Source organism: Vanacampus margaritifer, chromosome 2 (assembly GCF_051991255.1).
Source record: "Vanacampus margaritifer isolate UIUO_Vmar chromosome 2, RoL_Vmar_1.0, whole genome shotgun sequence".
Lineage (NCBI taxonomy): Eukaryota > Metazoa > Chordata > Actinopteri > Syngnathiformes > Syngnathidae > Vanacampus > Vanacampus margaritifer.
This window is the reverse complement of record NC_135433.1, coordinates 24,536,019-24,559,916: the sequence shown is the minus strand read 5'-3', so window position 1 is coordinate 24,559,916 and position 23,898 is coordinate 24,536,019. Positions and strand designations below refer to the sequence as shown.

General features: G+C 44.0%; 1 protein-coding gene across 2 annotated transcripts; it reads left to right on the top strand.

The window, feature by feature from the left end:
- Nucleotides 1-140: 140 nt before the first annotated feature.
- Nucleotides 141-23,773, top strand: taok2a (TAO kinase 2a). 2 transcript variants are annotated; one of them, XM_077556354.1, is made up of 20 exons: nucleotides 141-598; nucleotides 8,001-8,141; nucleotides 9,952-10,023; nucleotides 10,105-10,206; nucleotides 10,623-10,668; nucleotides 10,768-10,864; nucleotides 11,426-11,539; nucleotides 11,625-11,716; nucleotides 12,071-12,164; nucleotides 12,246-12,327; nucleotides 14,115-14,285; nucleotides 14,538-14,747; nucleotides 15,083-15,211; nucleotides 16,926-17,162; nucleotides 17,273-17,401; nucleotides 17,477-17,680; nucleotides 17,851-18,090; nucleotides 19,521-19,733; nucleotides 19,845-20,027; nucleotides 20,941-23,773. In XM_077556354.1, the coding sequence occupies exons 2-20, from the start codon at nucleotides 8,010-8,012 to the stop codon at nucleotides 21,835-21,837; spliced, it is 3,444 nt and encodes a 1,147-aa protein (XP_077412480.1). In that variant the 5' UTR covers nucleotides 141-598; nucleotides 8,001-8,009; the 3' UTR covers nucleotides 21,838-23,773. The 2 variants fall into 2 exon arrangements, with proteins under 2 accessions (XP_077412480.1, XP_077412479.1); XM_077556353.1 differs by having other exon boundaries at nucleotides 19,521-19,742.
- Nucleotides 23,774-23,898: the final 125 nt, after the last annotated feature.

Below are 23,898 nucleotides of genomic sequence, written 5' to 3'. Positions count from 1 at the left end.
ATGGATGGATGGATGGGTGGAATTGTTTATGCAAAGAGTCTGTTACAAACTTGCCTGTTTGGAATTATCGTTTGACTATTTAGATTAGGTTTTATTTTGGAAGCGAATGCCTGAGAGGAAGTTGAAAGAAAAGGTTTTCCGGGATTGCACTCCGAGCCCCGCCTCCATCTGTCTGTGCCATCTTGAACAAAAACGGCGGAGGAAAGAGGCCAAGACAAAGATGGAGCGAATATTTTGAAGAGAGCTTTTAAAAAATCCGTCCGTGAGCTTTCCTCTGAACTGGAGGTTGTGGACCGGAAGTGCAGCTTGCTGGGCTAAGAGCAGCCACACCCGGCAGAGCAGCTAAGCTAACGTTAGCTTCCAAGCTACCCAGGCAAAGCTAACGTTTAGTGAGAGTTGGAAGTTTCCACTGGCCACGCTGAAAAATATTTCAGTTATTTATTCTTATTTTTTGAGGAGTTATTGTGCTTGTGAGCTGGGAGGAGATGAGCGAGCGTCGTGTGGATGTCCCGCCGCTGTCGCTATGAGGACGCAAGCTCGTTAGCTCCACTGCTAAGCGCTAAATTTTCGTTCCACAGCGGAACTGCAGTAAGCCGCGGTGAGTAAAAAGCTAAAAATAAATAAATAAAACAAACCAAAAAAAAAGTATGAAGAAAAGCAAACCGGTTGCAAACGGGCCGTGGTGACAGCAGGGGCGTTTAAGCGCTCTCATGTCACGCGTCTCCGCTCATCGGTAGCACGTATTCCGGCTGACCCACTTTTGGACAAAGTGCTCAAAGCGGAAAGCAAAATAGGACAAAGCGGCTCCGTCTGCCTGGGAACAATCGTCCATTTGTACTCTACTACCTATCAGCCAGGGCTGGCTTAATATTTCTTGTTTTAACACAAGCTAACTTGCGGGTTAGCTTCTGCTGACGTCATAGCTCATCTCGAGTGTGGCGTCAGTTGAAGTCAAGAGGTTGCCAGTTTGGGGTTCTAATCTGAGTTCTACTTCCTCTGTGGAGTTGTAGTCGTTTTTTCTGTCACATTCCAAAAGCATGTTAGCTTCAGTGAAGAGTCAAAACCAACAAATTGGACAGAGGTCTGAATGTGCGTTTGTTCCCACGTGTCCTGACATTGGCTGGCGACCTGTCCATTGTTTGTCTATATGTGTCATGGCAAGTTGGCAACCATTCAATTGTTTGACTAAATGTTCCTTGACATTGACTAGAGTTCAGTCCATTGTGTCTATATTATGTACCTTTATATTGACTGGTGAGGTGACCAGTCCATCGTTTGGCTACATGTGTCCTGAGTCCTGACACTGACTGGTGACCAGTCTGTTGTTTGTCTGTGTGACCTTACATAAGACCTGAGTAAAGGAAAGGCATATGGGCCTCAACTGGCCCGCCTGCAGCAACCAACACGTCAAAGTAAAATGTAAAATATGAGGTGCTTTTATTTTGAAAGCTGTGCTTTTTTTTTGTATATCTGCGCACGTGTGGGCGTTAGTACAAGCAAAGTAGCGAGCAAGAGTTGTGACTTTGGTCGTAAGTGGATCATAATTTTTGCACCCAAAAAATTTGTGTAAGTCACGGGATTTTACAGTATGTGTCATTGGTTTAATAGAAGTTGTATGCATCAAAAGTCCTATCAATTACTTGGTATCAGTGAGTACTCAACTGTTGAGTACTCATACTGGTATTGGTGTGAAAAAAAGTCCTATTGAACATACCTACTTAGAATTTTGTTTAAAATTTGTATTTCCTAATTATAACGATTAGGGCTGGGACGATACATTTTTGTCACCATCCAATCTGGATCCAATACTTTGGTGGTGATCCGATACGTTCCTAAAGGAACGATCAAAACTCTTGAATGTGTCTGGTGAATGACGAGAGCACGGCGTGAGGTAGGGTGACTCTCGCGATCACATGTTGTTTCTTTAGGAACGTTACGAATACGATGCTTACCGTGCTTTCTTTATACGTGTTTCACATTGCTCGGCTGAGAGCCAGCCGCCATTCTATGTCACTAGTCCGCACTGAATGCATTACGACGTAAATGACAATGGCGGTGTACGTCCTAATAAAGTTTCTACAAAATGTGTTAAACTGGAAAATATTTTTGAAAAATGAATCTCATAGTTATGTACGTAATAACCAAATAAATAATATAGAGCAAACAAACAAACAAAAAGATCGTCCTGCCAGGATGGCCCATTTTTCACTCATAAACTCATTATTATTATTATTTTTTTTATTAGGAAAATGATATTAGCATGCATTTTCAATTTGATCCACCTGTTTTGGAAAATCAGTAAATAATATAAGTAAAAGCTGCCTATGCCCAATTAAACCAAACGTCAAAAGATTCACTTCTCCATATCTGATTTAAAAGAAAATAAGGATAAGTGCTGCTCAAATGTTGTTTCTTTCTGTAATAAATCCCCAAGATAAGAATGCATACAATCAATGTGTTCCAAGAGGCTTCACTTAAACTGAATTGTTTGCAGGTCCTTATATATTGCATGTCAGCTGTAGAGGTTAGGACTTACTTTTTAAACACCTCCAGTCATCTATCCATTTTTTGAACCGCTTCTCCTCACGAGGGTCCACAGTCCACACCACTAATTCCAAAATGATGTGTCAAAAACAGCAACACTGGGCTTGAGAGCCTCCTCGCTGGAGCGTCTCTGCAAACAATTAAGAATTGAGTAATTTGACTTACTACATCAACGCGTTTCGCCTATGACTTCATCATGCTGCTATTGTTGTATAATATAAAAAATATTGTTATTTTACACTTCATATCTTATACACACACACACACACACAGCTCCGAAACGAATGCATGCTAAAAACAAATGGTAGCATGTATGCTAAAATACGGTAGCAAGCATTCTACCATGTGTTTTAAAATGGCAACTGGAGTAAAATAGTGAGTTCAGTTGTACTTTATAATTCAACTATTTAACTCACGGTACTCACGCTATTCGTTGCCGTGCACTTTAACAGGCGTTCGCAATCCATTCAAACGCCGCGGTGCGGCGTCCCAGTTTGTTGTGGTGGATCGCTCCAATGCGGTTGGATCCTCCCAGAATGATGGCAAGCCTCGACGTTTTCTTGCTTCCTCACCTTCCGAACCATGGATTCATAGATGTGGAATTATCTCGCGGCTGCTCTATTCCCATGTACAACCGCGTAACTGATAGATTGCAGTTTGAATTGTGCCTTGTAAGAATGTCTCAACTTTAAACTGATGCCATTTACGGAGTTCCGCAGCAGTTCTAGTCGTCTCCGCCGATAGCGCCCGGTCGCTACACATCGCCAAATGGGTGGGGTCCAAACAGGGTAAACGAAATTAACTACAAGAGACAGGAGGTCACACTGCAGTCTAGCATTTCATTTGATCTCTTTTTATTCACTTTCTCGTTCCATCTCCACATTTGAATACATACAGCGACAACTCTCTTCTGCCTTCGCCGCAGCCTTATTTATTTATTTATTAATTGTTATTCTCTTCCCTAATTTGGGGGTTTGCTTTTAATTGTCTTAGTTTAGTTTTAGTTTTATTATTTTATTAACATCTGCTTCTTCTTCCTTGCGTTGGTGTTCTCCTCCTTCCTTGTGTTCGCTACGCTAAAGCCTTAAACAAGTACTCAAGGCAGGAAAAAACCCTTGAGGATTTTTTGTATTCGTGGTACTCTATTTACTTGAGTACTCATTTCAGCCCTACTTTGGTTACTACTGGCCTTGGCTCCTTGTAATGCAGCTGGCGCTCCTGAGAAAGGAAAATAAGAGACCTTGAGGGTATTTGGAGAGATCTCAAATTCAATCATCTTGACAACCAGGTCTATTTTAGCTAAAGCTAGCCACGGCTAGCAGCTCACATATATATTATGATCGCAATATGGTAAAAACATTTTTACCATCTTACAATGACACTTACCTTAATCAAAATGGTCATTACACACTTTGGTAGACTTTGTCAATCCTTTCGATTTATCTTTACAATTCCGGACACTTAGTCCGTTCTCATTCGACATCCCATGGACCCGTGAACGGCACACAATGTGGGGCAAATGAGTCATGACGCCATGTGAATACTATCTAGAAGCTTCGTTTCACATCTTTGTTCGCACTATTTTTGCACATTGTAAACTGAAGCGGTTTGTGAAAATCCGGAATGAATGAACAAGTAACTTGTACTAAGAGTGCTCCTCAGCATTTGCTTGCGTTGTCTCGCTGGCCACAATTGTTTGCCACAAAATTTTGTGACCCACCAAATGGCTGCCGGGTCGATAGCTGGGGGTTGGTGACGTCATGCGAATACTATGTATAAGGTATCGAAAAGCATAAATACTCACTTAAAGGATCGATACTTCACATCGGCACAAAAAGTATTGCGATATATTGCCAAAGGATATTTTGTCCCAGCCCTAATAACAATACACATCATATCTAATGTGGCAATTTATTGAAACAAGACTATCTATCGTTAGAGGATAAGCTTTTTCCTCCGCGTGTTCGTTTTCTTTCGGTTAGTGAGAATGTTGGTTATCTGAATACAGGCTGGAGATCAATGAACAGTTCCTTCAAAGCTTTTATTTCTACAGAATATTCCGGGCACAAGTGAGTTACAGACAATGGCTGTAGCATCTCACAAGTGCGAAGTTACAGAGAACTTACAACATTCTTATACTATCTTAAAGGTCGGTACCACAAAGTTTCCAGTAAACAGCTCAACGATGTTAACCGGACGTGCGATAACACAGACACAGAATAAAGATCATTTGAGGAATAGAGGAAGTTATTCAGTCATGACTACACTTGGCAGAGATAGCGATAACACTCACAAGGATATAGCCGCAGAACAAAGCTCTACTGAGGAAATGAGGAAAATAAAACAGTTATGACTAAATCTGGGCAGAAGACACACTTCAATATCTATCTATCTATCTATCTATCTATCTATCTATCTATCTATCTATCTATCTATCTATCTATCTATCTATCTATCCATCTATTATATAGATATATTGACTAAGTTGAGGTTAGCATGTTGGGTTTCTCATGTGGTCCCTGCTTTACATTGTCTGACGACCAGTTCTTTGTTGGTATGATGTATAAATGTGCCCCCTGAGTCCCTGACACTTACTGGTGACCAGTCCATTGTGTGTCTGTGCCCTGCTACTGACTGGCAACCAGTCTGATAGTTTTATATGTGCTCTGGATCATGACTGATGACCAGTCCATTATGTCTACTTGAGCCCTGACACCGATGGCAACCAGTGCTTGAGTTTTCTACACGTGCCCTGGATTTTTACAGGCAACCAGTCTATTTGTGCTATCAATGGCTGCAGTTTCACTCAATGGCTGACTGCTCCACACAGACCAAAAACACATTCGTGCACTTATTATGTAATCTTCTGGTAAATCCTTGCCTGACTGGCAAACAGCAAGTGTCACTCAAGCCGCACGCAAGATTGATCTCTTTTTGTCTGGCTTGTGGCTGTTTTTGCGTCTTCTGAACAGCACGCAGCTGATGCGTCAGCTCCATTATACAACCGTGTGGCGGAGTCACGTGACGACATTTGTTAGGCATCGCTGACTAAGCGCGTGTCATAGAAGTCTTTGTTGCGAAAAAAAGACACCCTTGACTTCCTGCTTTTTGTCAACATGCCTCTCTTATAGTCTTGCTCTGGTTTGTGGCTACTTGCTTCCCTGCATCAGGATGTTCCATCGGCTTCCTTCCTTCTTTCTCGTTGAAGGCCACTCAAATGTATAAATGGAAATTGGTTGACAGAATGCGTGCTCATGTGCGAGTGATTTTTTTTTGTGCGCTCACTGAATCACTCTCGCCTGCCTGCTGATGTTTCCAGTCATAAGCGTGGCAACATGCTTGAATGACATCCAAATGCTCTGCACAGTCTCCTCACACTCTACTTAACAGTCGTGATAATGACGATGACAACGATCCTACTTGCCTAGAAAATAATCTGTTCTAGGGTCAAACTGGCCTCATCATGAATTATTTATTCATTGTACAGACAAAAGTAGGGCTGGGAAATTGACTCAAGTGAACGACTATTATATAGAGCCATATTTGATTATTTTAGGGAATGGTGAGTGCCGATGCCAGGTATCTATTGGGCCAATGCTAATATGCCACCAAACACCGTTTGGGAATCACTGATATAGGTCATAGTATCGTGGATAGTAGGGATGGATGAGAACTGATACTAGGTATCGGTATCAGCCCCCGTCAGGGTACTGGGTACTCGTGAAGGCTGCCAATACCGACGGCTATCAATACATAAAGCTACTGAATGCAGAAAATTAAGTTTTGAATCACCACTGCCACCTGTTGAAGAAAAATGAATCTGCACACACACAATGCGCACATAACATCACATCCGCAGACAGTGGGCAGGAAATTCAAATCCCGTCTGAAAACTATTGGCCAGAGGCTTGCAGGAGTACCCATTGTGAACAGCCAATGTGTCAATCTACTAATTAGAAGATGTTTCAGTCATACATGGTCAAATAAAAAGGCTATTGTTGGGCAAATTGTTACAAAGAACAACTTAAACCCCTAACAGTCAACCATTAACATTTATTCATAATATGTTTTATGTGACCTCACTAGTGCAAACATGACATTCTGATTAATATTACATTTGTGGAATATGAGTTATGAAGCAAAATCCATCCATTTTTATCCATCTCAAGGGGCGGCCATTTTGCCACTTGCTGTCGACTGAAGATGACATCACTGTTGCTCAGGCAACGACCAGTCACAGCTCACCTGTTTTCTGAAGCTGCGCTGTGATTGGTTCTTACCTGACACCTGAGCAACATTGATGTCATCTTCAGTCAACAGCAAGTGGCAAAATGGCCGCCCCCTAAAATGGATAAAAACGGTTGCATTTTGCTGCTTAAGTTATATTCCACTCGCGCAACATTAACCAGAATACCATATTTAGACTAGTTGGGGTTGCATAGAACATATTATTGTCAATTAAAAATAGGGTTGACATCCCCTTTAAGGCAAAAACAAATTACAATTGTGGGTTTTTATTACAGGTGCAGTCAAGTCCAAATTTAGAATTGTGCGCCTCCCAGTATAGTACCACGTTGTGAGACAACATTCCAGACAGTCACTGAGCTCTACTGAAAGAGATGCCGCATAATTAAGAGCAGGAAGAAGAGGCAGAGGTCCCCAACTAAGTTCAATATTAGTAGTTATTTCTACAGTGCAGAGAGAATATATACCTGGGAGGTATGTCTGTGTGTGTTGAAATAGCAATTGTTTGATGGTTTACGATTGCCATGACATCAATGCTAAATCCCGTTAACCTATCTATGGAGTTTCTCACTATGTTAGCATTAAGCTACTAGACTTTGATTATTTTGTGGTTTGGGGGAACATTTAGGTGTTTAAAAATACGCTAATTTATTCTATTTGTCTTTCGTGTCAGTTTCAGACTTAACTTCAGCTGGGAGTGATAAACCGCTTTGAGCAAGCACACAATTCCTTTTATTTGGTCAATTGTGAGAGCCACAGAGTGAGGACAAACCAGAAAGTGTTTTTAAATACGGTAATTGACGTGTGATTTAATACATTTAAATTGCGTTTTAATACATTTTAATGTGTTTCTGGCGTATGAGACAGCTAGAAAAATGTTTGTCACCTCTCTGTATTGGGGGGGGGGTTTCACCAGGTTGGTGTGGATATGTGTGGAACTGTGGATCGTGTCCCCCATGATAAACAAGGCTCCACTGTAGTCAGACTCTTTAGTTTAGTTGTGTTTCCATTACTACCAGCTGCCCATTTTGTTGCTTCCACGCTGCTCTCCATGCCTTCCTCCACCACCACTTTTCACGTCCCAGCTATGTGGGAGAGCATCCTGAGACTGAGAGTGCACTTTTGGACACTAAAGATGCTTATCAGCAAGATGATGATGATGCAACATTTGTAAGATGGTTCCTCATGATGTCGCTGATGCTCCCCGCCAGGCCCTGGCCATGCCCTCGAGCGCACGGGCGGGCAATCTGAAGGACCCGGATGTGGCCGACCTCTTCTGCAGGGATGACCCGGAGAAGCTTTTCGCCGACCTCAGGGAGATCGGCCATGGCAGCTTTGGAGCCGTTTACTTTGTGAGTTGCCCTCTCAACACCTCAAACGTCAAACTACCACATTGTCACTAGGGTTGAGTATGTTTTTTAGTATCCAAAGCAGTGTTGATACCCATGCCTGAACCGATTCCTTAAAAAAAAAAAAAAAAAAAAAAGGCACTGTCAGACACTTGAATTCTCTGCTTTTCATTGGTAAGAAAATTACAGCTTAGCAGGATAATGTCATAATACTGTTAAAGCAACACTTAAAATTCTCATTGATTATGGCGGCGCCATTTGGACAAAAGCGATAGTGTTTTGCCTGAAGGAAGACCACCTTTCGCATAAGGGCCAACGTCTAACGTTACTTGTGTAAAGAAGACATGCAAAAGGTTTAGATCAACAGTCCTTGGAGCGGTACATGTTGAAAGGTTGTTTGATTCATGGAATCGATTGGATTACAAACATTTGCCGGTGTCTGGACTCCATGGTGACATTCACGTCTGCTCTGAGGTAGGATGGCTCTATCCCAAAACATGGACGTTCCTGCGTCTTCTGTACTTTTGGCTTTTATTGGTTGCTATGTGCATTTATATAAATCATTTGTGAATAATCTCGGGTTATTTTGTGACCAAGTTAGCTAGTTCCCTGACCGCGCTAGCTACACGGTCTAGCATGTTACAACAACAATTGTTGACTCATCACTTATTTTCGTACACTTCAACTTTTGGGCTGCTGGGAAAAGGAAAATAGAGACCTTAAAAGAACATACCACTAATAACTCATTTTCCACTATTGGATTAGTTATCTCTGGCATTTTATGCCCTGGATTTTCTTTTAAACCGATTAAGTATCAAAATAAGAACATTATCCTGGTCACCTGACTGTGATGACGTATCCCGTGCGTAAACGACAGTTGCCTTCGTTCACTTGAATGGGAGTTTCCTGACGTAATGGGCAAGAAAAAGGCCATCTTCGATCCCAAACGCTGCGCCAATTGTGATCAGAGTCAAACCCTCAGCATGTCAGGTTTCGTGTCATTTTGTGAGGGAGTGGGGGGTGTCCTCTCCTAGTGTGGGCTAAAGCGTGCTGAGCACGCAACATGTTCTAACAGAACTTGCAGACGCTTCCTAACTTCTACTTGCAACGGGCCGGCTGAATACGTCCTCCTTATCGAGCCAGTTTCAACTTCACTTTTGGCTGGACACAAATCTTTCGCGAGTCCTCCGTGGCTGTACTGCTTTTGAAGAAGTGCTTCTTTGCTATAGAGCGTAATTCCACCTTTGATATCTGCCGTGCAACGCAATAATTCCTCGTGAATGTCTTTGTTTTTAGCGGCCATTTCATATATGCGTGTTTAACACACGCGACATGTCACGATGATCACGACTATCCAAAATAGCCGATACTGTACTTAATGCAAGAATATTCACAAAAAGTGTTGAAATTAACCATTTCACAGAATAGCTGGTTAGTTTTTCATAAGTCTTGTATTCCTTTAAGGAGTAGGGTATTTGGAGAAATCTCCAAATCAAAACTTTTGACCACTCAATCCATTTTTAGCCAGAGCGGGTCACGTATTTCACAATCACACTACGGTAAGATGCATCTTAACAATCTTACAATAATACTTAATCAAAATGGTCAGAACATACTTTGGTAGGTTTTATCGGTTGGAGAACTTTTCGATTTATCCTTGCATTATTCTCCGGACACTCCTTTGTTAGTTCACATTTGACATTCTTGCACCCGTGAACGGCACACAATGTGGGTCACATGTCATGTGAATACTATCTATAAGAATTGTATAGCACCGCGGTATGCAGTTTGAATGAACCGACTTACCTTTCAGGCCCGAGACGTGCGCAACAATGAGGTGGTGGCCATCAAGAAGATGTCATATAGCGGCAAGCAGACAAACGAGGTGACCGAACATGACTGTGGTTACGGGCCCTACAAAACAAAGGCTCGCTTCACCAACTTGTTGTGTTGTTTTGATGTGCAGAAGTGGCAGGACATCATCAAAGAAGTCAAGTTCCTACAAAAACTTCGCCATCCAAACACCATTGAGTATCAAGGGTGTTACCTGAAGGAGCACACAGCATGGGTATGACATCATTACTTATTTTGATCTCTAAAGGATTTTTCTTCTCTATTGTTCTTGTGTACCTTAATGCAGGACAAACAACTTCTTTCGTATCAGGAGAAATAAAGGAAAATCCCAAAACAAACCTTATTTTGAATAATGCCGGTAGCCGTTCTAATTTCGACGGGTAGGACTGTTAGGTAGAGTAAAAGACTGGAGCTCGAATAGAGAATGCAGTAGAATCTGCAAACTTCCTTTTAGCTCTTAGCACCACCAAAAGAACTCCATGTTTTGAGTGTAGATTTTGGGAACTAAACGTACGGTAGCACTAAGTCGACAAGATAGGAAGTTTCTAAGCCATCTAAGATTTTATGAGTAAGTAACCTGCACAATGTTAACAAGATTTGTTTTACAAACCACGTCTACTGTGTCTGCAGCTGGTGATGGAGTACTGTCTCGGCTCTGCCTCCGACCTCCTTGAAGGTGAGTCTAGCCCTGAAGGTCGTCCTGTCCCGGTGGCCACCGCTCAAGTTTTGTTCCCTGTTTTCTTTTGGCATCCAACCTGCCTGTTGTTGTTTGCAGTTCACAAAAAGCCTCTGCAGGAGGTGGAGATTGCGGCTATTACCCATGGTGCACTGCAAGGACTGGCATACCTTCACTCTCACAACATGATCCACAGGTGACTCCTTGGCAATATTGATGATTGATTACTGTCCGGGGGAGCGGGGGAGTAATTCACATATGTCAAAATTTCATGCATGTTCCAAGTCACTGCAGAAAACACATATGTGCAATGCAATATTAATGGTTGAACAAAACATGCAATTTTTGCGGTCTCCTGAAAGTGATGATTTTGGAGGTACAAGGTTTTGGCCCGACGCCAGCGTTATTTTGGCACACTCACTAACTGTACTTGTGTTGTTTACCTATACTAACTCATTCCCAATCACATTGTTTTGTAATGGTCCCTAAACAGTCTCTGTCCTGTCTACTACTTGATTGTCTTTTCAATTAAACGAATAAACAATATGAAGTTTGGTTGATGTTTTAAGCAGCTATCAGCGAGCTAAATGGTGAAGTTCAAGTCCCTTACCCATCTATCATAAATTGAGATAGATACATAATTTGAGGATACCCTTGGTATCCTCAAATTATGTATCTACCCTACATGTACAAACAGTATGGAAGGATTAAGCCAATTTATGTGACTGCAGTGCCACACATGTGTTGCTGCCCACAGGGACGTGAAAGCAGGCAACATCCTGTTGACGGAGCCCGGTCAAGTCAAACTGGGCGACTTTGGCTCCGCCTCCATCGTGGCCCCGGCCAATTCTTTTGTGGGGACGCCCTACTGGTAAGTCTTTCCTTTTTGACAGCCATTCTGGTCATCTTCAACACTTTATTTTTTTTAACACAAACATGGTGCTGCCTCGGTGCAGGATGGCTCCAGAGGTGATCCTGGCCATGGACGAGGGGCAGTATGATGGCAAAGTGGACGTCTGGTCACTTGGCATCACCTGCATCGAACTGGGTACGAGATGCACTCACAGCTTGGCTAAAAAGATGCTTATCACAGTTTATACAAGCAAACTTTTTAATGCTTCTGTATTGATGTGTTATGTGATATGTTACAAAGGATGTTCTCAAACAGGTCATTGAAATATGGAATCAAACTGATGCATGCCCTATTTGAAAAAAAAAAATTCCTTTGACACACATAAATTGATATGCTTAGAGTAGTTGTTCAGTTTTTTTTGTTTCAATTTCAGAAGAGGACATTTCCCTACAGTCATTTTTAAAACAATAGCTTTCATAGGTATCCTCTGGTTTCTTCATGATTCATGACTACGTGGGCCTAAAAATATTTGAAATTGTGTTGTCACAGCGGAGAGGAAGCCCCCCCTGTTCAACATGAACGCCATGAGTGCCTTATACCACATTGCTCAAAATGAGAGCCCCATCTTGCAGTCCAATCACTGGTGAGACCTACCTTTTTGCTTCTCCTCACATCCTCCACCACGCTAATGAACGGATCTCTCAACTCTCTCTCTTTCTGCCAGGTCCGATTCATTCCGCAACTTTGTGGACTCATGTTTGCAGAAGATTCCCCAGGACCGGCCCACCTCGAATGTGCTGCTCAATGTGAGAATAATAATCACACCAGAGTAATTTCAAAGTTGGCAAAGCAACAGTGTGTTAAAAAAAATCATTAATCCCACTTGACCATTTGCTAACCACGCCCCCAAACACCCACAGCTCCGACATGCAGCTCGAAGCTCCTTTGACCTTCATTGTAAAATCAATCCACAAAACTTTTGTGAGCTTCAATAAAACTAGACCAAACAAAGTTCCAACAAGCCTCAACCTCAAACAAGCAAAATAGTGACACGATGTGCCCATACATTGTGCAAATCATACGTGAGCGATGTCTTCAATGGGTTACACATTGTGGTCGGTCTCACCCCCAGCTAAATGTCTCCAAAACGAGCATTTTCCACGTTTGCTCCAAGGTAAGACTATAATGGGCTAGGCTAAAGCTAACTAGCAATCGAGCGAGCTAAAAGTTGCAGCTTCTATTGTCAAAATCACTTTAGCTCCAGAGGCAAGATTATCCACAAAACTGGAAATCAAAGTTATACTTACGACTATTTAATATTGTATACTATCAGGATATCATTATTATTGGCCATTCACCACCTCATTTGGCAAGCACGTCCGTATTTTCAGCGCGTTGTTTATGATGCGACGCCTCGTAAAAATACGCGGTTTATCTTGATCATTATTATTAGCTGGGTAACTTGACGTCCTATTAGGTCATTTACGCTGGGTGTCATACTGGGAGCTCTGTGATATTTCATCGATTTATACAAGGTCACCATAGCATCGTAACAGGCGCTTTGAAATGATTGTTTTCATCTTTCACGTAGCATTTTGTGTTACCTCAGAGTAAACAACCGTTCTGTTACAGAAGAAAAAACGCGTAATAATTTTACAGGGACATTTATTTAAAAATGGGAATTTTTTTGCTGGATTATAACTTCCACACTGAGAGAGGTGCCGTTGTCCTGGATTTATTTTAAAACCTGTTTGATTTAGCATTAATAGTTGTGAAGTCCGCTTTTCTGCATCTTTTAATATTGTGAATATATCCTTCCACTGCATACTGTAGACCCCTTTGCCTTGATCAGGACGATAGCGCTTGTATTGCTCCAAAAACTCACTGAATGCTCTGGCACGTTCATTTCCATTGTAAACGTCCAAAAGGAAGCTGGACCTGGAAGCGTCAAATAAGGGGGGTGGGGTTTTTGGGAATTGTCCATTACAGATTCAAAACAGTGAAAACCATTGAAGTGAAATATGATAGGATTTATGTTTGCAAATTAATTGTTATAATTAATATTTACCACAGCGCATTCACAGTACATAGTACACACCACAGGTCTAAGGGTTGCCCCAACAATTAGATTTTATCCTAGTAAAGTAATCCCCAGCCTTTTTTAGGGTTATATTCCAAACTAACGTGACACTCAAATAACAGATGCTGCCCCTGTGCTTGTTTTTTTAAAATTATTATATGGTTTAACCCAAAATTACTGTTGTACGCTCTTTGCTGGCGTCGGGTCAAAGCCTCCTATGTCTAAATATGGCCAGTTTAATTTGTTCCCACAAATCTATAATATTGGTCAACAACATACATGTGGTGTGTGTTATTTTTACAGATTATTGGCCAATCTAAAGTGTTGAAAATGGCTTGCTCCCTTTTACAATGAAGCATTGTTAATGGTTGAACAAAAATGCTGTTTTGGTCTCCTGAAAAAATGTTTAACAGAAAAAAATTGGTGGGGTACAACATAATTTGCATTAGTTGCACTGCAACACATCTGTCCTTGTTTTACGCAAGATTGAACTTCTTCTCGCTGTGCGTCTAGCATCGCTTCCTGTGTCGCGAGCGTCCCTTAACGGTGGTCATGGACCTGATCGCCCGCACCAAAGACGCTGTGCGCGAGCTGGACAACCTGCAGTACCGCAAGATGAAGAAGATCCTCTTCCAGGAGACGCAGCAGAACGGCCCCGTGTCGGAGGGAGGCGAGGACGAGGAGGTGAGCTGAAGAAGCGCACACAGCGGAGATGTACACAGGGCTTCTAAGATAGGGATGGCCCACAGGACTATTTGAATAAAATAAAAAAAGTGTGTGTGTTGGGTGGCGTTGCTTATCATGAAAAGTGTGGTTGTCGAGACGTGCGACACCCATATCCTGCAATGGACCTTAAAACTACTACCACTATTCAGGATGGTGGGCAGCTCGGTTAATGCATTGGTTGTGTGTGTTGTGCGTGTCCTTGTGGGTCAGGAGGTGGAGCAGTACCTGTTACGCACTGGCACTGTCAACAGTATGGAGAGCTCGCAGTCGGTGCCCAGCATGTCTATCTCGGCCAGCTCCCAGAGCAGCTCCGTCAACAGCCTGGCCGACGCCTCTGATGACAGCAGTGGCGAGATGGCCATGATGCAGGAGGGAGAGCACACGGTCACCTCCAACAGCTCCATCATACACCGACCTACCGTAAGCACGCAGCAATCCCCATATGTGTTGGACTCTTTACGTCTGCCTGTGGGGTCTGAAATTGTAATAGATGAAAATATCTGATCAAACATACTAAAAAAATCTTCTTCTTCTTCTTTTTTTTTTTTTTTTTTTTGCAAAACTTTGTTTTACTGTTCCCATGCGTTTTAACCACTCATTTAAGAGTCACATACTCTTTAACAAAGAGTGCTGCTGTCTTGGCCGACCAAAAAACAATTATATTTTGCCTTGATTTGGGATAGCTCATGCTGCTTGGTATTTGCAGTGCTGGAGTCATGCTGGTAGTATGAAATCTTTCCTGTCGTTTTGTTCAGGCTCAGGACAACATCTACGATGACCCATACCAGCCGGAGCTGGAGCAGCCCCAGGCTCCCTCCGCCGGTCGTCGACGAGCTTACTACCGGAACAGAGACCACTTTGCCACCATCAGAACTGCCTCCTTGGTACGTCAGGTTCATGACATCCTCCTCCTCCTGCAAGCAAACAACACTACAGTCAACCCCCGTTTATTATCGGGGATACATTCCAGGCCTGTCCTCAATAAGTGAAACTTTGCAATACAGAGACTACTATTGATAATAAATATATATACAGGTGCTCGTCAAAAAATTTGAATATCCTCAAAGTTGAATAATTTCCCTAACTCTATTAAAAAAGTTAAACTTCCATAGATTATAGATTCAGGACCCAATCACTCAAGTGATTTTAAGTATTTATTTATTTTACATTATTTGAGCTTCCAGCTCACAAAACCCACTAAAACAGGATGTCAAAAAAAATTGAATAATGTGAAGAAATCACCATGCATACTTTCAAGTGTTTTGCATGGGGGGAAAAAAGATGGATGGGTTTTGCAGTAATTTTAAACCTTTATACAACTGATACGTTAACACACAGCGCAGCAACACCTACAAACTTTGCATACAACAATACGCCAAAATGTTCAACTAAAACTATAATTTTGTCTAGCCAATGTCTGCTAACCTAATAATAGCATAATATGAAACACCTTAGACAAACTAACAGTAGTTAGAGTAGTTCTAAACCTTCCAAAATCTGCTACTTTCACAGATCAGCAACAGATACAAACAGACCATACAACAATACTCACAGAAATTGATTCTGCTGACTGTGCGGGAATAACGACCTATTCTTCTAGTCACGCTGCATCTCTTCCAGTAGAACTCAGCGCTGCATCTCTTCCAGTAGAACTCAGCGCTGCCTTGTATGCTGTGCAACTCTAACCGCAAGATTACATCGCATGCGTGTGCGTTGCGGAGCCACTCCGCTCCGGCAGCGGAGCCAATTCGTTTCCATTCTATCATCTTGTTCAAATTACAGTGGCTGTGTATGCGCTGTGGATCGTTTGCGGACCAGCTCCGTCGCGCCGGAGCCCACCGGACAGATAGACCTATTTTCTGTTTTTGCCGGACGACGCATCCGTCAAATGGCAAAGTAGTACAGAACACATCGAGGGGGACAGGAAAACAGATGCAGTTTAAAAATAAAAATTCCAGTTACTTTTCAGAATAAAACGCTCGCCAGATCCTATTTCACAATCATGTCAGCAAAACATCATAATGGGCGGAGTCAGGCTTGGAATCAACAGGCCAAGTGCTTATTCACAGTTTAAACACCAGTGAACACGAACGAGGAGAGATTTATAAAGGCGGTGGAAAGCCACAAAATGATGTATGACACGGCACATCCTTTTAATAAGGACAACCTAAAAAAGAATGCTGCATGAAACTTCAGCTAAAGCTATGAGAGTGGATGCCGGTGAGTTATTAATAACTTCAGTAAAAACTTTTACAATGCAAGTTGTGCCACATTATTGCGCGCAATCACGTGAGACACGGCGGGAAATTGTTGCTGACGGAGCTGCCGGACCACACCTGTGCACAGACGGTTAGTTTTGTCCATCAAATTGACGTGTCCGGAGCACTCAGTCAAGATGGAGCGGAGCGGATCCGCAATGCACACTCATGCGGTGTAATCCCAAGGTGAATTGGGACTTTCCTGTATTCTGTAAAAAAAAACATAAACGATCACTTGCAAATCTTCTGGAAAGTAGGAGCAGGAAGATTGCACCAAAAAAGGGGAACACTGTACTTGTGCTCATGCCCACGCCGTGTCCTCGTCCCGTCCCATCTGCAGGTGACGCGGCAGATCCAGGAACATGAGCAGGGCTCGGCGCTGCGGGAGCAGATGTCGGGCTACAAGCGCATGCGGCGGCAGCACCAGAAACAGCTGATGGGCCTGGAGAACAAGCTGAAGGCTGAGATGGACGAGCATCAGCTCAAGCTTGACAAGGAGCTGGAGAACCAGAGGAACAGCTTCTCTTCAGAGGCTGACAAGCTTGTCAAGAAGCACCAGGCCATCCTGGAGAAGGAGGTGAGAGGCAGGACTTCAAAATAAAATGGCTCCAACTTTAATCCATTTTGGTCCCCCCCTTCGCTTATACGTCTAGCCACCAAACCTCACATTGGTGTTTTTCCCTGCAGACCAAAGCTGCTCTGGCAGAAGAGAAGAAGTTCCAGCAGCACATTCTGGGCCAGCAGAAAAAAGAATTGACCAGCTTACTAGATTCGCAGAAGCGTCAGTATCGCCAGCGCAAGGACCAGCTGAAAGAGGCAAGAAAAATCAGCCAGCTCACCAGACCACCGCATGGGTTTCACCTCTGACGTTGCCCCTTGAAACCCCAACAGGAGCTGAACGAGAACCAGTCGACACCCAAGCGGGAGAAGCAGGAATGGCTGATCCGGCAGAAGGAATGTCTGCAGCAGATGCAGGCGGAGGAGGAGGCCAGTCTGCTCCGGAGGCAGAGGCAGTACTACGAGTTGCAGTGCCGGCAGTACAAGAGGAAAATGCTGCTTGCTCGACACAACCTGGAGCAGGATCTTCTCAGAGAGGTCCGACCCTATGATGTTGATGACTTATATAATGGCCACATGATAGTGGTGCTGTCTAAAATTGAATTAAGTCTGGTCCCACTGAAAGCCCAGTTACCAAATGTCCAAAAGTCACGGCCTGCCACCACCTTCTCCGTTTGTTTGATCCACTTGATCCTTGTCCCAACCAGGACCTGAACAAGAAGCAGACCCAGAAAGATCTGGAGTGCGCCATGCTGTTGCGCCACCACGAGTCCACTCAGGAGCTGGAGTTCAGGCAGCTGGGCTCGGTGCAGCGGACTCGTGTCGAGCTGATCCGAACACAGCACCAGACGGAGCTGACCAACCAGATGGAGTACAACAAGCGACGAGAGCAAGAACTGCGTCAGAAACACACCATGGAGGTGCGGCAGCAGCCCAAAAGCCTCAAGGTGAGTCCAACCTTGTGTTGGGAGTTGCTTCGCTGGGGATAAGTCACATATGTGCAAGGTATATGTAACGCTCAAGTCTTATCCTTTAAGTTTCAAGCAAGTCCCATGTTACTGTGGCAAAAATCAACTGGAGTTCCTTAAATATTTTTTAGCAAGTTGAGTTAAGTCAATACTTAACTTACTGGTTAAGCAAGTCAGAAGTCAAGTCATACAATTTTGCTCAGTCGCATCTTGTATTTATTCACACATTAGCCACTTGGGATTCAGTGGCTTTTGGGTTAATTAGCTGTCTTTACACATTCACAGTCGCATCATTTTGTTGATGGTCCCAAATTACCGTATTTTTGCGACCATAAGACGCACTGGATTAAAAGACGAGTCTCAATGGGCAATTTCTCCATCAAACATGCTAAATTTCCTCTCGTCGTCATTTAAGTCAGTCTCGTTGCCGTGCAGCGCTTCAGCAATGATGCCGGCTTTTGCGAAAGCTTGAACAACGGTGCAAGCCGTCACCAAAATTCACATGCACATCTGACATCTCTACACATGTCAAGTACAACCTCTGAAAATGTTAAAACAACTGCTACATTATTTTGGATTTTGTGGCCATTAAACCTTTTTCTCATCATACAGTGCCTTTCAAGCACAACTGTAATCGTAAGTCTAGTAATCACTAATTATATGCTGGAGCCTCGCCTTACATGAGGCTGTCATGTTTAACCGCCATCTTTCTGCTACGGTGCCTAAAGGACAACTTTGCAAAAGTAGTTAGCCCTGCTTGCAGCTAGTGTCGGACCCAATGGGTCGATCGCCAATTACCTTCCACAAGGGCCTGCAGGTGGTCGTCGCTGAGTACCGGGATTTGAGCTCCTGTCGCTTGTTTGTCACCTTCTGCTTTGATCTCACAAGTTTTTTTTGTAAACGTTTTTTTTACTAGCTTCCTCTGTTAGCTTCTCCAGCCTATCGCTCCGATTAACTCCCGCTAGCCACTCTTGTCAGCTGCTCTGACTGTGAGAATCAGTGGTACTTTAACTTTTAAATGTGACTCGCTCTGTCTTTCAGTCTCGCCGGGTTTAACACCGGCTGCCTAGTCGCCGTCGCTTGCTGAGATACTTGTTTGCTCGTTCAAAATAAGAATTGGTAGTAGGCTTGCGAAGTGTGGTCGCTCTGAGCCACCATAGTGACTTTCGACTGCATTCTGTGACATCTAGTGGTCATTTATTACACAGTCACTTTAAAAAAAGAAAAGTCAAACGAAATTAAAACTAACTATATTGAAAAATCCATAACTATTGTAACCTCTCCAAATCAAAGATTTGTGGAGTGGTTTTGTAAGTTTTAGCCAAGCAATCACTAAAATGACCGACTTAACTCTGACTTGAGTTAAGTCGTGAGTGGAGTCTTGACGCTGTGACTGTTTTGTGTTGCAGTCCAAAGAGCTGCAGATCAAGCGTCAGTTCCAGGAGACCTGCAAGATCCAGACACGTCAGTACAAAGCCTTACGCAACCACCTCCTGGAGAGCACGCCCAAGTCGGATCACAAGGCCGTGCTCAAGCGCGTCAAGGAGGAGCAGACGCGCAAGCTGGCCATCCTGGCCGAACAATATGACCACTCCATCAACGACATGTTGTCCACACAGGCTGTGAGTAAGGCAAGGAACCCCCCCGCGCACCTTCCACACCGCCGCACGTTGACCACCGCACACCTGCAACTCTGACAAGGACCCCTTCCCCCTTTTTTTGTCCCTCTGCAGCTTCGCCTGGATGAGACCCAGGAGGCAGAGTACCAGGTGCTCCGCATGCAACTGCAACAGGAATTGGAGTTGCTCAACGCCTACCAGAGCAAGATCAAGATGCACACCGACACGCAGCACGAGCGTGAAATCAAGGAGCTGGAGCAGAGGGTGTCAATACGCCGCGCACTGCTAGAGCAACGGGTACCACCAACACGTCCATCTTTAGATCCTTTATGTCAAGGATTTTCGGCACGGGCCACATGCTAGTCCCCCATTCTGTGAACACCATTTAAATGCATAAGCATCTCATCACGTTTTCGCCTATTTGTAATTCTCTGCCTGCAAATTCACATTCAGGTTTTTTTGTTTTGTGCTCTCTGAAAAACCTTATATTGCCAAATCCTTATCTTGTGGGGACACATTCCAGACCCACTCGTGGTATAGGGAAAGGGGGAAAAAAAGTATTTTTGCCTTCAATATGCTTTATAAACATGTACATGTATTAAAACAGGCTTACATTTATTAAAAGATACATTTGAAGTCTCTCACTGTCAAGAAATTACGTCACTTGGAGGAAATTAAGACTCGCTTGCGGGTTCTCCAAATAACTTGCAAGGTCTGCTTGCTTCAAGCTGTTTGTCACTCGCAGTTAAAGTTTACTGGAAAATTGACACACAAAACAGAAGAGAACCTTGTATGTTTAAACACAAAATGTTTGACCGAACCATGGTCTCAGGCCAGCAAGCATAATGCTAAGAATGTAAAACGTCAGACGAGCTAACAAAATTATATAATTAGAAACCACTTTGACAGACACGGAGCAGAAACGCATGCAGAGTGTACAGTAATACTCACAGGAATATATTTCGCTCTCCTTTGTTATAATGACACTATTACTGTCACTTGTTAGGGGATTTTCTCTGCGTCATCTTGCTTAATGCTGCATATCTTACAATTGAGTTCAGTACTGGCATGTTGTGGTAAACAACTCGAAATTCAGGCTTGCACGTTAGTGTATATATATATATATATTTTTTTTAATCGAACACGGAAGTGTTTATCTGGAGTATTCCAAATTTGTCCACCCCTAACAATCACGTCTTGTGGCTTCCAGATCGAGGAGGAGATGCTCTCCCTGCAGAACGAGCGCTCCGAGCGTATCCGGACGCTTCTGGAACGCCAGGCTCACGAGATCGAGGCCTTCGACTCGGAGAGCATGCGTCTGGGCTTCAGCAACATGGCGCTGAGCGGCATCCCAGCCGAGGCCTACAACCAAGGCTACCCGGCCCCCAGTCCCTCCCCGGGCTCAGGGGGCTGGCCCTCGCGCCCCGTCCCCCGCTCCGGCAGCCATTGGAGCCACAGCGTGCAGAACTCTGTGGCCACCCCATCCTGGCGCGGTCAGAACCATGGCGGCGGTGGGTTTGTCCGGACCGAAACGATGGTGTCATCGCATGGCTTCGGCAGGGACGGTGAGCCCTTAAAGGGCGGCAGGGCGTCGTCGTCGTCTTCCACATCGTCATCGTCATCCTCCTCGCACCACCACCACCACCACCAGCAGCCGCCGCCGCAGCCTCATTACCTCCCCCAGCACTACCAACACCACCAGAGCACGCCGCACCTCTACCGGGAAGAGAGGGAGCGCTCCAGGGAATGGGTGGGGGGCGGCGGCCACTATTCCCATCATTCCCAGGGGGGGCACCACCACCACTTGTCGTCTCATGCCTCCTCCCAGTCCCTGGCCCTGCTGCCGCCCCCTCCCGCGCCTCCGCCAGTCTCACTCACCTCCTCGCCTCCGTCCTCGGCCTCCTCATCCTCATCGTCTCAGGGAGGCTACGGTGGCGGCGGTCTCGGGGTGCGCGGCCCCGGCCTGATGGCCCTCAGGAACAGCCCCCAGCCTCTGCGCAGGACGGCCTCAGGGGGACCGGGTGGCGGCGGCAGCGACGGGGGCCTGAGTCGGAGCACGTCGGTTACGTCGCACATTTCCAACGGCTCGCACCTGTCCTACTCATGAAGATTTTGCAGAGAGCCTGTTAAGTTTTCATTTTGAATTCTTTCATGTGTCATTTGCAGTTTCTGTTGCACAAAACAAAGTTTGAGATTTTGCTCTCGGATGTCGCGTGGCGCTTCCTCTCAGCTAGCGGGGCTTTTTAAAACCACTCCCACTCTGTAAATACGCTCTTCTTCCTTTTCGTGTTTGATGCTGTTGAGCAGAGATTGTGTAGATAGCGACGTAAACAACCCACTCCACGTGCCAGTCTTCTCTTCACCGCCACATCGGCGAGCTACGACACGAGTTAGCTTAGCGCTCGCCCACTCGCTCCGCAGTTAGCTTAGCCTAGCTGAACACAGCAGCCATATCTAATTGCTGTGTTTAAAAATGAAAAAAAAAAAGTCTCATTCGCTCCAAATTGTAGTTAGCTTAGTATAGCTTTGTCTGCACCGTCCAGCGTAACTCAGTTATGATTTTATTTTATTTTATTTTTTGTGCCCATTTTAAAAAGTTATTTTTATAACTGCAACTTTCAACAATGGGCAGTACAAATATGCTTGTTGTTCAATTAGCAGACTACAATGGACATATTACCGTAAAACAGGTTACGTTAACACCTTGGTTTCAGCATGTTACAGACGAGTTTGAACATGCTACAGCCTCGCATTACGTTATGACACGTTACGTTATGACTGTTTCGTTGCGACTTGTTGCATTACAATGCATCTAGTTGCGGTACTTAAAGACATGTTGCGCTGCTGCACGTTTTGTTGCAACACATACGGCGTCACATCACGCCGACACGTTACTTTGCATTACATTAGTTACATTACAGCACGACCAGTTCAGACATGTTCATCGTTGACAAAAGTTTGGTCAGTTGGTGTGTGGTTACTATGGCAGCATGGAGGGTTATTGTCGTTTGTGTACAGTCGTAGATGGCATTGCAAAGCCCTTGAACCACACCCGTGTCGGGTCTCCCCCCAAAAATTGCAGTGTGTGCGTTCCCGATGCGAGTGTCTGTCAGATCTCAATGTGAACATCGCAGGCGCTCCTAAACGCGCCATGTACATAGCTGTACTAACTCCAAAGGCGTCTTAGTAATCATAAGGATCATTTTGTCATGTGACCTACAAGACCAATAGATGCTACTGCTGTCATATTTATGTTGTATGCCATTTTTTTTTAAGCTAAGATTGATTTTTTTCTCGAATGTGACTGTTAACGTTAACCACTCGGTGGAGAAGAATAAGCGCAGTGCAATGATACTGTGATAGAACGACGTATTAAGTCCATTTCCCAGCATTCCTTGTTGTCGTGTCAGTATTAGTATGTGGAGCGTTCCCACAATCCTTTGGTGCCATGTCCAACTTAACTTGATTTTGTTTTTGTCGAGTGCGTGTAGAAGTGCAGAAGCATTCAGGCCGCTTCCTCCTGCCATGGCGAAGGAGCGCGACGGCCATCTTTGGTTGTCACGTCTACCTCATTTGCACTGATGGTCAAAGAATGTTTGGCTCTTCTCAAACGCGCCGGTAACCGCGCATTGACTTGACAAAGGAGCGACATTTCACTTTTTGACTTGTTTTTTGGGGTCATTGTTATGTTTTCATTAGGTGAGTTGAAGCTTGAAGAGGCACAAAGATTATAGGAAACAGGAAGCACACTTTTGTCTTCTTGGGTCCTGTTAAGGGAGACAACGTTGGGGGAAATGAGCCGGATACGATGCGGTTCTCACGTTTCCCGTAGGTGGATGATGTAAAGATTATTTTTCTAGTTTTCAAGTTGGGAAGAAAGAGTCACATCATTACAAACATGTTTCAGGAAGCTTCCCTTTTCTTCCCAAACATCAGGCTTTCTTTACACATAAAGTAAAAAAAAAAAAAATGAAGCATTGTAGGGGAGAAAGTTGTACAGAAACGAAACAAAATACTTTTGGAAAAATAAACAATCATCAGTACATTGTGTTGTTTTTGTCCTTTTTCTGCCTTTCTTCCCCAACTCAAAATCAAGTGTGCTTTTTTTAATATGCGCATTTTTAAATTTTTATGAAAGTGTATTTCTACAAAAGAAATGTTTCACGTA